At 34.5% G+C, this 14,971-nt stretch overlaps 1 protein-coding gene across 2 annotated transcripts in view; it reads left to right on the forward strand.

Annotated features, from left to right (window-relative positions):
- LOC113119196 (CTD (carboxy-terminal domain, RNA polymerase II, polypeptide A) phosphatase, subunit 1) overlaps positions 1-3,707 on the forward strand; it is a 95,451-nt gene extending 91,744 nt beyond the window's left edge. For both annotated transcript variants that reach the window (XM_026288476.1, XM_026288475.1), the window contains one exon: positions 1,992-3,707. In XM_026288476.1, the coding sequence (XP_026144261.1) occupies positions 1,992-2,030 (39 nt within the window). In that variant the 3' untranslated portion in view covers positions 2,031-3,707. The remainder of the gene's footprint in view (positions 1-1,991) is intronic.
- The last annotated feature ends 11,264 nt before the right edge of the window (positions 3,708-14,971 follow it).

Here is a 14,971-nt window from a genome sequence, read left to right on the forward strand (position 1 = left end):
CGAGCACCGTAAATGTATTTTTACCCCGATAAATTTCCCCTAACTATATTCGTTACTTACTGCAAAAGAGTCAGAAGAACATAGACTGCAGGAAAGCAGGTTTGACGACTCAATGGTCTGGCGTTTGCAAATTAGACTCCTAAAAAACACCTATGCTCCTGTACAAACAAGTCTGCGCCGCGCAAAACCGCGGATGATTTCCTTTCCCCCTCAAGTCGAGTATTCGGTGTGCAATACAACATCGTCTTTGATAATATGGCATGTGTTGTAATGATGTGCAATCTGACCTTATCAAGTAGGCTATATCACCAAATCATACACAGAGCGCACGCACATTCATTTATTAGTCTATTAAAACTCAATATTCCAGGCATTTAAAATTGTAGACAGCAAAAATCCTTCTTAAATCTTAAAATCTTCTGTATGCATTTTATATTTATATAATTAAACGTAGGCCTATTTAACTTCACACAAAGAGTACCGTTTTTCTGCAGATGCATGAACACATTTAATAATCATGTTGTACAAGTTCAGTAAAGCAACAAGTGACTTACATTATAGACATAATAAATATCACATACTTTAAGACTCAAATAACATTACTCAAGTAATATTCTAAACAGTGAAAGTAACTTTCTGGTAAGATATCTGAACTTTTACTTGGGTGTGACTTTCAGGTACTTTCTACACCACTGCAATAATCTTTGTTTTACAACGACTACAAGTAATGTGTAACAAGGACACTAACATACCATTAAGGGGACGCTTATTTTAAAGGTTACTTGTCTGTTAATGTTATGATAGATGATAGTTAATTGAACATTTGCTTGTTCTCACCCCAAGGAACATGACATTTGTTGGTAACACTTTATAATAACTGCATGCTATTAATCATTAGTTAAGCATTAGGAAACAGTTAATCATTTATAAAGCATTAATAAACATTTATAAGCAGTTTATAAATACAGATATAAATGCTTTATACCTGATTTAAAAGCATATCTATAATGTGTTTAATAATTATTTTTTCATACTTTATTAATGATCAATTTATCATTTCTAAATTAAGTATAGCATTATTTACACACCAGTTATTAAGGAGTTGTCAGTGGTTCATAAGATCACTTAGAAATTGTAAGTAAAAGATTAATAAATTATTTAAATGTGCATTCATACATTTATTCAGACATATAGTTACTTAGAGTGTTGATATATGGTTTATTAACATGTATTTCTACTATAATTCAGGGTTAATTCAGGTGTTTGTTTCTGTTTTTTGTTTAGAAGATAACTGAGCCTTTAAATATCATTTATAAATGCTTTACAAGGCATAACTAGTCCTCACTTTAGATGAGCTCACATAAATAGTTAACTGACCACTACTAAATGCTTTATAACTACCTGAATTTACTACATTTCTTGTGATCTTATGAATCACTGGCAACTCCTAAATAACTGGTTTGTAAATAATGCTATACTTCATAGAGAAATGATAGATTGATCATAAATAAAGTATGAAAATACAATTATTAAACACATTATAGATATGCTTTTAAATCAAGAATAAAGCATTTATATCTGTTTTTATAAACTGCTTATTACTGTCTATTAATGCTTTATAAATTATGAATTATCTGTTTACTAATGCTTAATTAATGATTAATAGTGTGCAGTTATTATAAAGTGTTACTGATTTGTTCTTTTATTGCTCTTAAGCAAGCAGAGTTTGTTCCTGTGATCAGGGAGTGCCAACAAAGTTAGGAGTGCATTTTTTGTTTTGTGGTGCTTCAGGCACCTGGCACCAATCCCCTCCGCTGGTGCCTGTCAGACACTGGTGGAGATGCAAATCATGACCGAGTGCTGCAACCAATCACTGTCAACAACACTCAACACTGTCATACATAACCCTGGCAACCAGACCACTTTGAACCAATGAGCTTTTCTCTCCAAACGAGCATCACTGACCGACGCCTCTGTGTTTCTATCTTTAGGGGCCACAAAAGAAAACTGGAGGAGGCCAGAGAAGATAACAACGATGATGATGATGGTGGCTCCAGTAAAGACTCCAATGAGGAGGGCAGCAGCTCAGAGGCTGACGAGATGGCTGCTGCACTGGAGGCGGAGCTAAATGATTTCATGTGAGCTGATTGGATGGCGATGCTTATGAACTATTCTGTTCTCATAAGGTACCAGAGATGAAACATGCGATTGTGTCGCTGTTATACAGCGCAGGTAAATGTGTGTGTGTGTGTGCACGTGTGTAAGAATAAAACAAAGGGGTTTACAAAGTAGATAGATATGTACAGATAGAGTTTTAGTAGGATAAGTCCAACACAAAGTCATTTTATTGTGAATTTACTTAGAGTACATAGACACTTAGAGCAGTGTGGGAAGTAGAGCTTCTGTGTCTGATGTTTTACTTAGTTTCTGTTCCAAAATTAATTTTTATATAAATGTACATGAAATATTTCAACTAATTGGTAAGAATGCCAAAGACTCTGAAGAGCTCTGCTCATGGACCCCTCAGGAGACTTTTGGAGGGGTTTGTGGTCCTCACCAGCAGTCAAAATCAGACATCCGAATGTGTCCATAGTCGTCTCTTTCCTTTGGTTTTGTGTGATGCCCCTGTGTGTGACTGACACTGTGCTGCACCAATCCCAGAATACCAGCACCTCTAGACACGCCCACAGCCACTATTAACAGAAGAAACTGCTACGTGAAGAACTGATAAGAATGTGAAATGTACAATCAGTAATACACCTGCAACAGACGTTTAAATTACACCATTATGATTATGGTTTGCAGCTGATTTATCACAATACAGAATAAGTAGTTCGCAAAAAGACTTGTAAAGTTCTGTCATCATTTACTCACTCCCTGCAAACCAAGAAAGATATAATGCAATGTGAAGTCTAATGTCTGAGCTGCCATAGTCCAAATTTAACACCTTGAAAGTGATCCATATGACTTCTGAAAAAGCTTCATGTTTTAATATTCATTATGGCTTTTTAGAGCTTGGTGAAGTGAAAGATTATCAGTTTGCTCCTCACACAATGATATCATATTGCGTCTAAATGTGCTTATAAATCAAATGGGCCACTTTTAATGCCTTTGTTCATCTTGTAGTTTGATATTATAAATCCAGTTTTTGTTGTAGTCAAAAGAGCTGCTCAGACATTCTGTGTCTTCATTAGTGTTTCGCAAAAGAAAGAAAAATACCATTTGGAACAGCATGTGCTAGTAAACGATAACAGACTTGGATACATCTTAGATACTCCTAAAATGACATTTAAATGCTATCAGCATACAGATATCGTCGTCATCATTTGGCATCAGGTGCTGATAGTGAACACTGTGGCAGCATTAAACCGGGTGTTTGGTTGGCTCTCACGCCACCCTGAACCATCACTGTACACACTGATCAGATCTGGGTCTGTGGGCATCGAAACTGCATGTCTGAGACCAGTTTCATGAATTCACTGGTTGGAGATGGTATTCTTGTGCTGAGCTGCTTGAACATTGAGACGTCTAGATCTAACTCAGTTTCTAAGAGGTTTGTGCACCTCATCTCTCGTGTTTTTGACTGATGGATTTTCTTTCACTTTCATTGTGGTGTTGTTTTCAACGATGCAAAGTATTTGTATATTCTATTTTGTACTTGGCAAAGAAAATACCTTTCATTTAATAAAGATTTGTTTTATAAACCAGTGCTTGTTTTTTTTTTATTATTATTGTTGAATGCAATGTATTGAGTTAAAATAAAAAAAATCAATAGCACAGATTATATCAATGCTATAAAGTTAAGAAAAAAAAAAACCTTAAAGCAGACATGCAGCTCCAATATACTCAACATATTAAAATAAAAATACTGTAACTTGTGCATTTAAGTTCATTAATCTTGCATTTTAAGATCATCATGAGCATTACTGTACACAATAGAGATGTAGAACAGAGGTTTCTAAATTCTGTATCAATTTGTTGAGGAAACTGAAAAGCTTATATGTTGTTACTATGTTTGTACACTAACTGATTTAGTATATGCTGACTGAAACAGAAGAAGCGTAATCAAAACACTAATCACCATGAAGGTGACTTGAAACATCTACATAGAGCTAAAACATGAGTTGATTCTGAATAACCCATCTTTATCATAAATCCTCATGTTTTGGCCCAATTTTATATATATAGCATGCTCAACAAGACTGAATTTATTTAATCTGAAATATAGTATAAATTAATAAATATTAATTGAAATATTAATTAAATTAAATATTATCAGTATTTAAAATTACTGTCTGTCATTGTAATATATTTAAAATTGTCAGATTTTTAGATGAATATACAAGCAATTATATACATGAATATACAACGCATCACATTTTGATTGATCTAATGCAATGACATTCAGACAGTGTAGCTGAAGTAAACACATTTGGGGCAACTATAGTAAATATTTCCTCACTTTATTTGAGATAAACGGCGAGAGAGCTAGATTTAGCTAGTAAATCTATACTTTCGTTGATTTAGCATCATAAATTCAGATTCATATGCTTCATTGAAACACTAATCACTCTACATAAATTGTCTACATAAAGCTAAAACATCCATTATTTCTGACTAGCAAATCTTTAACATCATAAATATTCATGTTTTGACAAATAATAATAATTATGTGACGAAACTATGTCATAACCTTAAACACCAAGCATCCAAAGTTTTCGCTGATTAATATTAAGTTGCTTATACTAAAGTCTAAACGTTGACTTTGATGTAATATCAACTTTATCCACAGTTGATAGTTCAGTTAAGCTTTATTGCCTGAAAAAATAGAAGTTGGATTTGTACAGAGTAATTAAAAAGATTTTAAAGTGAACAAATTGGGGGACAAGATGAACTGGGCGTTGCTTTTTAGCTTTTTAAATGTATGTCTCTTAAGAAACAGTAACTGGTAGGACTACACGAAAACAATTAATAAAAACCCATCCTAAAGTGACAGTTTCTGCAGGACGTCCCTGAAGTAAAATCATCTGAAGCTCATTAGGCGTGCAGTGCTTCTTCAGTAGTGATTTAACTCTGTCCGCTGTGTTGTAGAGGAAAATCAGTCTGGACACCTTCTGTCTCTATGATCCTCTTTCAGCCACCCACTCGAAATCATTCATTAAAAACACACTAAAGAGTCTTTCAGTGAAGTTAGCACAGCTTTACTATGAAGCAGCACATCTGAAATACTGATGATGTCCATTTTCAATGCAGCCGAATGGGTAAGTTTCTCAAATGTGTGAAAACACTCCAGACTGTGAGGCTTGCGCTTTAGTTTCAGTGATTCATCTTCATCTGAGAAGCACTACAGATCCCACAGCTACTCTACTGTACGTCTCGAGGCTGTGCTGAAATCTCATAACACGCCGCTGAATTAATCCTGAGATTAAGCGTTAGATCCCTCAATGGGCTTTTCAGAATAATCATAATCCCACTAATCTTTTAATTGTGTCATCGATTAATATTAGCTTTATTGTGTACGAGCGTGATTATAATTGAAAGTTCGATTTTAAATAAGCATATGTACTTTTTCCAGCAAATAATTTCCCATAAAAGTTAACACTATATAGACTGATATTTAAATAAGTTTGGTAATTTTTTAAATAATAAATACAAATGTTTTTGTCTCTTATGCTCACAAAGACCATTTATTTGATAAAAAAATATTTTTATTGTGAATTTTTTTCTATTTAAAAATAACTTATTGTAATACATTTTAAAATGTAGTTTATTTGTGAGGCACACCTGAATGTTCAGATTTATTAACATTTTTTTAAGATTCATTACAGTTACACTAAACACTATATTTCATCGCACTAACCAAAAGGCTATTGGTGCTGATGAATTGTCAGATTTTTTGATGAATATAACAAATGAAATAGAATAAGTCTAAATTTTCTTTGAAGTTAAATTTACCATTTACTTTTCTGCTTGGCAATACTGAGATAATCATAAAAATACACATACAAAATACTCAAGAAATATAAAAACAGATATTCAAAACATTCAATAATACTACACAAAATAATAATAAAATACATACAGTTAGGCCATATATATTTGGACAAAGGCACAATTTTTTATTATTTCAGCTGTTGACCAAAACATGTTCAAATTACAGTTATGCACTGAATATGTGCTTAAAGTTCATAATTCAGCTAAGCTTCATAGTACAAATGGATGATGACCCAAAACAAATAGAAAAAACAACCCAGAAAAAAAAAAGTGGAATATTCTGCAATGGCCAAGTCAATCTCCTGATCTCAACCCGATTGAGCTGCATTTAACTCGCTGAAGACAGAAAGACCCACAAACAAACAACTACTGAAGCCAGCAGCAGTAAAGGCCTGACAAAGCATCACAAAGGAGGAAACCTGGTCTCTGGTGATGTCCTTGAGTCCCAGACGTCATTGCCTGCAAAGGATTCTCAACAAAATATATTTGATTTGATTTGATTATATTTATACAATTACATTTGAGCCCCTGAAAATGGGGGGGGGGGGGTTGTGTATAAAAATGGTTGTAATCCCTAAGCATTTTATATTATATATTTGTTCAGCCCCATGAATTAAAGCTTATAATTTCACCTTTGTTTCATTTTAATTCTATTCTGGTGGCATATAGAGCTAAAATGATGAAAATTGTGTCTGTGTGTATATATATATATATATATATATATATGTGTGTGTGTATATATATATATGGACCTAACTGTACATATGAACACACACAAATATACAACCATTCGTACACTCGCATGCAATAAAAATAGAAAATTATGAAACATACAAAAACAACTGCAAAAAGAACCTTAAACATCCACATTATTTTCCAAGGTTTCCACGGGGCTTTAAAAAGTCTTAATTTGTAAAAGAAAGTCTTAATTATGAGTTCAGAACAATGTGAAAATCAACCCATGTTTTTACCCTGCAAACATGTGAACGATAACTGGTGGATCGATAAGAAGACAATGTATTATAAAAGTGGTGTGCAAAATGTATGGTCTGTGATAATATAATTGTTTTTAATGATGTGCAATTTGATATTTTAAATGTGCACACATACATTAGGTGATGAAGTCTAGTAGATTTGCACATTTAGAGTGCGTTCTTTCACTGCATGCATTAATCAGGCTATTAAAATGCATTTAGAATTATCACACAATTTAAGATAGGGGGCAGATAATGTTTATATTTATATAATTTCATATGGTTAATATCACATGAAGAGTGCCATTTTTTTTTCTCCAAAAGCAAGCATGATTACAAATGTGATATTGATTTTACACTACAGTTAAATAAACAAGTAGTTAATATTAAAAGATTACGATTTAGACACCATATTTCCTGTTTTTGCTCCAACAAAAAAAATCATTTCAAACCACAGCGCTGTTTTTGACTGAGCAACAGGACGCTGTTTTGTTCCTGAATGAATCAACCGTTCAAATGATTCTGTTCAATCAGAATGACTCACTTATTAACAGTGACTTACTGGCGGTTTTAATTTCACATTTAAGGTACCTTTTCATTTTTAAAAGAATTTCAAACATCAGTTTTCAATATTTTGTTTAACATTATGCATAACACATGCATTTGCACCTGCAGGATAAGGTATTCCATGTCCCCCTGAGCTGCATTAAACAGTGTGTAAATGCCTGTAAATGACACTTCTAATGCAGCTGTTTCCTCTGCATTGCAAAGATAAATTCTGTTGAAGCTGATTTAATTTGCTTGGTAACAACCCAAATGCAAGAATCTGATTTAAAAGACGGTGCACACTTTTAGAAAAAAATGACTGTTAAAAATGTCCATAAAACTTGATGGAAATTATTCATTTCTATTAATGCTGTGAACTGAGCACACAGAATATGCACAACTGTCCACTGTAGTCCTTAAGATATCAGCACAATAACACACTCAGCAAAATGTGAATCTAATTATCGTTATCAATAAAATCCCAGAATATTCAGAAGATATTTTTTTTTTTATCAATATTGCACACTACTGATTTTAAAGGCTGAAATGTTAAGTTTATGATTTTATAAAACTGTTTTTGTGAAAACTTGTATCTGAACTGTAAATTATGCTTTTTACAGTAATTGTATGGTATTTCATGGTACTTTATATGGTACTATAGACATTGCCCTAGACCGCTCATATATTCATTTTATGTGTTCAGATCTTAAAAAAGGTCTTAAAGTCTTAAATTTGAGCTTAAAAATCCTGCAGAAACCCTGTTTTCACTGATCTAACATGGTGTTTTGTAACCCCATAAACACATTCACTGTCACATTCGGTCAAGTTAATACATCCTTATTAAATAAAAGTATTTGTTTTAGAAAAGTAAAATTTATGAAGAAAATACAAAGCACTTTTTGATTGATCTAATGCAATGACAGTAAAGTAAATACATTTGGGGCAACATTTCCTCACTTTGAAACAAACAGCTAGAGAGCTGTATTTAGCTGCTCAGTGTGTACAGTTATCTCTTCAGGATCATGCATTCAGAGTTCTGGGCTTTAAAGTGATCTTCAGGCTGTTTAGCTGTGAAACGGGCTTTGTTTGGATCTCAGAGCTGTGGTGAGTATACATGAGCTCTTTCTCTTGCTGTTTTCTTGCTCTGGTCTGTTCTCAGGGGTGTGCGGTGGGAAAGGTCAGCACAGTCCAGCAGAAACAGCTGCTTTATGTTTTGACAGACAGCTGTATCAATGGAGCTCTGTGAATTGCTTCTTCTCATCACTGATTTTCTGCCATGTAAGTTTGCCAGTTTCCACTGGGGAAATACTGTGAATGAAGCTCAGAAAGCCAATAAATAGGCTTTTTGTGTGTGTGTGTTGTTGATTGGCAGGTGAGGCCGACTTGTCATGTGCGCTGGCAGTGCAGCAGTTCCCTGAGGGACAGAAACGATTAGGACCTGGCAGATGTTTTGTTGTCCAATGTCTGTGTTTATGATTTTTACTGAAGGTCAGGCTTCTTAGACTGAAATGAGCACAGGTTTATTCAGAAGTTAACTGATGCTGAAGAAGAAGTAGATAACATTTCAAAATTTCTTGCAATGAGATTTGCAGACTTGTAGAATGTTTTCTTATATATTTGGATGCAAAAGGGCGTGAATTCTTCCTTCTGAAATTTCTCACTGTTATTCTGTACATAATTTTATAGTTTAAATATTAAACGAGTTTAGCTCCAACCCTGATGAACCTCACCTACCTGTAGCCTTCTAGTAATCCTAACTAAGTTAAGTTTGATTAGGGTTAAAGCTCCACCCCTCCAGTTCCAAGTTTGCCCATCCCCCGTTTAACTCATTATAACGCTTTAAAAAAGATTGATTAACCCATTAATTAAATAGATTATTATGAGTGTCATATACAAGATGATTAAATATATTTTTTCACCTTTTTTTTTATTATTGTACAGTATAACAGTAAGTGATTTCAGAAAAAGAGAGAAAATGTACCTTTATTGGTATTTGCTGCTGTCAGCTCTGGACGATGCTCACAGCTCACAAACGTTTTTATTATTATTTAATTTTCCCCTCTGCTCATTCGGCTGGCACCTAAACCACACTGTAAAGAGATTGCTGTAAATTTACAGTAGCTGGATGTATTAATAATGTATTTTCATTTATTGCCAGTATTAGTACTGTTCAGTTTATTTTACATTTTTACCTGTATGAAGTAGTCTAACTGCGGTACAACACTGCATGCCATATTTTTTTTACAACCCTATAAAAATCACATTAACTCATTGGCATTTGTCTTTATAATATTTTTTTTTTGATTGTAGAGAATTTTCTTTTTAAAACTACAAATGACAGATCTTCATCTCTAGCGTGCACTAGCTGAAAAAAAGGGCATCAGCACAGACCCCTGGGGAATTTGTATTGTATTGTAGGGTTTACAGAAATAAAATGTGGTGTTGTGTTATATTTCAGATGATGAGAAACACCATGAGTGGATTTGGGCTGATGTGGTTTTTTTGGGGGGGGTTTCACTCTCCTTCCAGAATTCCATCTGATCTGTGACTCTGAAGGACATTTGGTGCCGCCAGGGTCGATTCTCAGAGTAAACCTGCAAGCACAAGAAAAACAAGTGTTTACAGAATTTGCCCCAGCTGCCAGACTTTGTGCTGTATGCGCTTTGAGATTAATAAAAACACTACTATCTTCACACACCTACAAGGAAGGAGCATAATTAGATGATAATGCATCACAAATCATTAAAGCGCCATTCCTTATAATGCATTCCTGTAGTCAAGTCATCTTTATTTATACAGCACTTTTTATAATGCAGATTGTGTTAAAGTTTTTTTTTTTTTTAAGAATAGAATTAGAATAGTGAGTGTTAGGGTTAGAGGGTCAAATAAAGATGGAAGAGATGGGTTTTAAGTCGATTCTTGAAGATGGCTAAGGACTCAGCTGCTCGGATTGAGTTGTGCAGGTCTTTCCACCAGGAGGGAACATTTAATGTAAATGTCTGTGAAAGTGACTTTGTGCTTCTTTGGGATGGCACAATCAAGTGACGTTCACTTGCAGAACGCAAGCTTCTAGAGGAAATAAGTCTGAAGTAACGAATTTAGGTAAAGGGTGTGCAAAGCCAGAGGTGGTTTTGTATGAAAACATTAACCAACTAACTTTTTAAAAACTTTAGAAGTATTTGTGGGTTTTTGTTTGTTAGAAACATCATTCAATTAAATTCAAAGAACTTGAACAATTCATTGAGTTTCTCTTGGAGTCTCTGATGATCAGATGAGCTGTGGGAGAGCATAAAGTGGTTGAAACATTAAATATATTCTGCAGTAGCTCTCTCACAACCAAGAGTGGAAATAATGGTTTCAAGACAATTACACCACCATCACTCATAAAGATGGCCCTCGGCTCTAACTTCCTGAAACAAAAAAGGCAATGGACTAATGAATTCAAAAGATGTTCTCCATCTACTGCTAAAATTACACCAGAAGCCTGCATTTCAGGTCTTCCCCCCTTCTGAGCCCATTCAGCAATATATAAATATATTTTACATTAATTTAATAAGTATATATTTAGCATATATTCTACAAATATTTTGTCCAGGATTTATTTATTTGCCATTTGAGGGATGGCAATACTGCTATACAGTACAATAATTATTTATAGATTTAGTAACACGGCTAAAAAACATCTTCTGCAGCTGTCAGGATTGATGTTCTGCTGTTAAGAAGAAAATAGCTAATAAATGCCCTCAACAGTTTTAGCAAAATTAGAAAATAAATAAATAGCCTGTTTCTGAATGTCCATTTAATATAAAATGAGCTCATCATGTGACTAAATAATGTGTTTATTCGCCATTGAAATGAATAATTAGCAGTTTTAACTAAATCCCACACTGTTTATGCTACAGACATCAATTATTTCTGAAATCATGCGACTTTTACAGATGTGAGTCTCCTTGTAAGATTTACAACCAAAAATATCATAAAGTCTTGATGGTTGCTCTTTGAAACACTGTTAAATATATATTTATTAAAAAAGTTTTTACTAAAAAAGCTATGGTTAAAATGGCTTTTCAGATTTCTCTTTATGCAAATTGTATGGTGTAGTGATATGATGACAGCACCCAAAATACTATCAAACACTCCATTCTTTTAGAAAGATGGATAAAAAGGTGCCAAGGAAACAAAAACCTCAAAATTTTATGTGACCCGCCAAATCACAGAGATGTTGATTTGCATGGGACTGATATTATCACAGGACCTCGGTGTTCGGCGAAATATGGTAGGTCTTTTGCAGGGGAATTTTTACTTTACAAATAACAGACATGGCCGATTAGCAAGGGATATAGATTACAGACTACCTCTGCAATTATTACAAATTACTGGAGGTCACCACGTTGTTAACTTCCCATATGGTGAAAAACTAGGCATTATAGGTACTTTTATTGTAAAAATGTATTGTTTTATTATAATATTAATAGTTTTTGGACATAGAAACTATGTACTATTTTATAATATGTGGTTAAATAAAGGGATATTTTCTCAGAAGTTCCTGTGTGACACATCAAATATGATTTTATTTAAAGAGTTTGCTTATTTTGTTGGAATTTTGTTACATTTTCTGTTATTTAGTGAATGTTTCTTGCGTTTTTCCGCGTGTAATGTGGTATTACCCTGATGGTGACACTGTGCACCATATACAAGCACTGGCAGTATAAGACACTTACAGTATGATGAACTCTGATTCATTATGTGCTTTTCTATCGTACCGCTTGTCACTACATTTTAATGTACAGAGTAGATTTTGGTGGTTTAGGTAGATTTTTATAGTAGCATTTTATCACTTAATGAAATATAAAGGCCCAAACATGCCATCACTTAATTGGTGAGCATCTTTTCAGGACGAGGGATTGTAGTTAACAGTAAAAGAGTGTTTCTGTTTTATTGTGAACCGAGAGCGTTTGCTCTGTCCGCTCACCTCCACGCTGATAGTGACCGAGCTCTGGCAGATGCCATGTGTTTATCTCTCATCTCTCCAGTATAGTCCTATGCCAAACCAAATTACACAGCAGCCACCTCTTCCTGAACCGATGGCTTTATTGCAGGGCTGCTGGACCTCACAATATCCGTCTGCTGAATGTCCTCATACAGCATGCCCTGATGGATAAACGCTCTTCATTTCAGACACTGTTGAAGAAACTACCTTTTAAAACATAGCAATATGACAATAAATGTGTTTTATTTCAATAGCATATGTCAAGAACAGAGCCGCTTCTTTAGCTCTACATCCACTACATCAGATATATAATGATATGAGCAAAACAACCGCCTGCTGAAACATCCTCATCAACCAGTGTCTTTATACTAAAGCTAATTCTTCATCATGGTTTTATCTCCTCATCAAGCTAGACGATTCTCAGAGGAATTAATCTGCTGTTTGATTATTGGAGGTGTGTGGTTATGATCTGAAGCTGGATGTGTGTTAGCATTGCATTCACTGACTGCTCGATGTTTTCAGCTCTTCAGTGTCTCAGAAACACACGCTGGTGTCTGTGAATGCATTTTAGTGAATAGGATGCACTAGGTATAGAGAGTTACACAATGACATAACCATATAAAGTCTACTCAATTCAATTCAATTCAAGTTTATTTGTATAGCGCTTTTTACAAAACAAATCGTTACAAAGCAACTTTACAGAAAATTATGTTTCTACAATATTTAGTAGTAGCTAGTAGTTTGTGCACATTTGACAGGATTTTAGAAAAAATAAAAATAATAATAATACAAGACGTAATCAGCTAGACGATGAACTATCAATATTATTAATTAAGTTATTATATGATTCAGTCACACATTTAGCAATAATTGTTAGTTCTGTTTGTTGATTCAGGGTTAGCATCATCTGAGGTCCTCTGAGGGTCAGCATCATCTCTTCTCAGGTGTTCTGGATCCAGACTGGAGCTTGTGTTAATCCTAGTTACCACGGGATGTAAATCCCGTGGCGAAACATAGAAACAAAATACAGACATCATTAGCATAGCTGCTGATCCAACAAAGTAAAATTAGTTTAACCCAAGCTAATGAATAAAAAAAGCACTTTTGATCAGATGCAACTACACTCACAATTTAAAAGATACATTATTCGAATGCTTGGCGAAAGAGATGTGTTTTTAATCTAGATTTAAACAGAGAGAGTGTGTCTGAACCCCGAACATTATCAGGAAGGCTATTCCAGAGTTTGGGAGCCAAATGTGAGAAAGCTCTACCTCCTTTAGTGGACTTTGCTATCCTAGGAATGACCAAAAGTCCGTTTTGTGACCTTAGGGAGCGTGATGGGTTGTAAAGTGGTAGAAGGCTAGTTAGGTACGCAGGAGCTAAACCATTTAGGGCCTGATAGGTAAGTAATGATAATTTGTAACTGATGCGGAACTTAATAGGTAGCCAGTGCAGAGACTGTAAAATTGGGGTAATATGATCATATTTTCTTGAGCTCGTAAGGACTCTAGCTGCTGCATTTTGGACTACCTGTAGCTTGTTTATTGACGAAGCAGGACAACCACCTAGAAGTGCGTTACAATAGTCCAGTCTAGAGGTCATGAATGCATGAACTAGCTTTTCTGCATCAGAAACAGATAACATGTTTCGTAGCTTGGCAATGTTTCTAAGATGGAAGAATGCAGTTTTTGTAACATTGGAAATATGATTTTCAAAAGACAAATTGCTGTCTAATATAACACCCAGATTTCTGACTGTAGAGGAGGTAACAGTACATCTGTCTAGTTGCAGATCGTAATCTACAAGATTCTGTGTAGTGTTTTTTGGTCCAATAATTAATATCTCTGTCTTATCCAAATTTAATTGGAGAAAATTATTTGTCATCCAATCTTTTACATTTTTAACACACTCTGTTAGCTTAGATAATTGGGAAGTTTCATCTGGTCTCGTTGAGATATATAGCTGAGTATCATCAGCATAACAGTGGAAGCTAATTCTGTATTTTCTAATAATATTACCAAGGGGCAACATGTATATTGAAAATAGAAGGGGACCTAGGACGGATCCTTGTGGCACTCCATATTTTACTGATGATAAATGAGATGACTCCCCATTTAAGTAAACAAAATGGTAGCGATCGGACAGGTAGGATCTAAACCATCTTAGAGCCTGCCCTTGAATACCTGTATAGTTTTGTAATCGATCTATGAGTATGTCATGATCTATGGTGTCGAACGCAGCACTAAGATCAAGTAAGACTAGAAATGAGATGCAGCCTTGATCTGACGCAAGAAGCAGGTCATTTGTAATTTTAACAAGTGCAGTTTCTGTGCTATGGTGAGGCCTAAAACCTGACTGAAATTCTTCATACAGATCATTTTTATGTATGAAGGTGCTCAATTGAGCAGACACAACTTTTTCTAAAATTTTAGACGTAAATGGAAGATTTGAAATAGGCCTATAATTT

The sequence above is a fragment of the Carassius auratus genome, chromosome 19, assembly GCF_003368295.1.
Source record: "Carassius auratus strain Wakin chromosome 19, ASM336829v1, whole genome shotgun sequence".
In the NCBI taxonomy this organism is placed as follows: domain Eukaryota; kingdom Metazoa; phylum Chordata; class Actinopteri; order Cypriniformes; family Cyprinidae; genus Carassius; species Carassius auratus.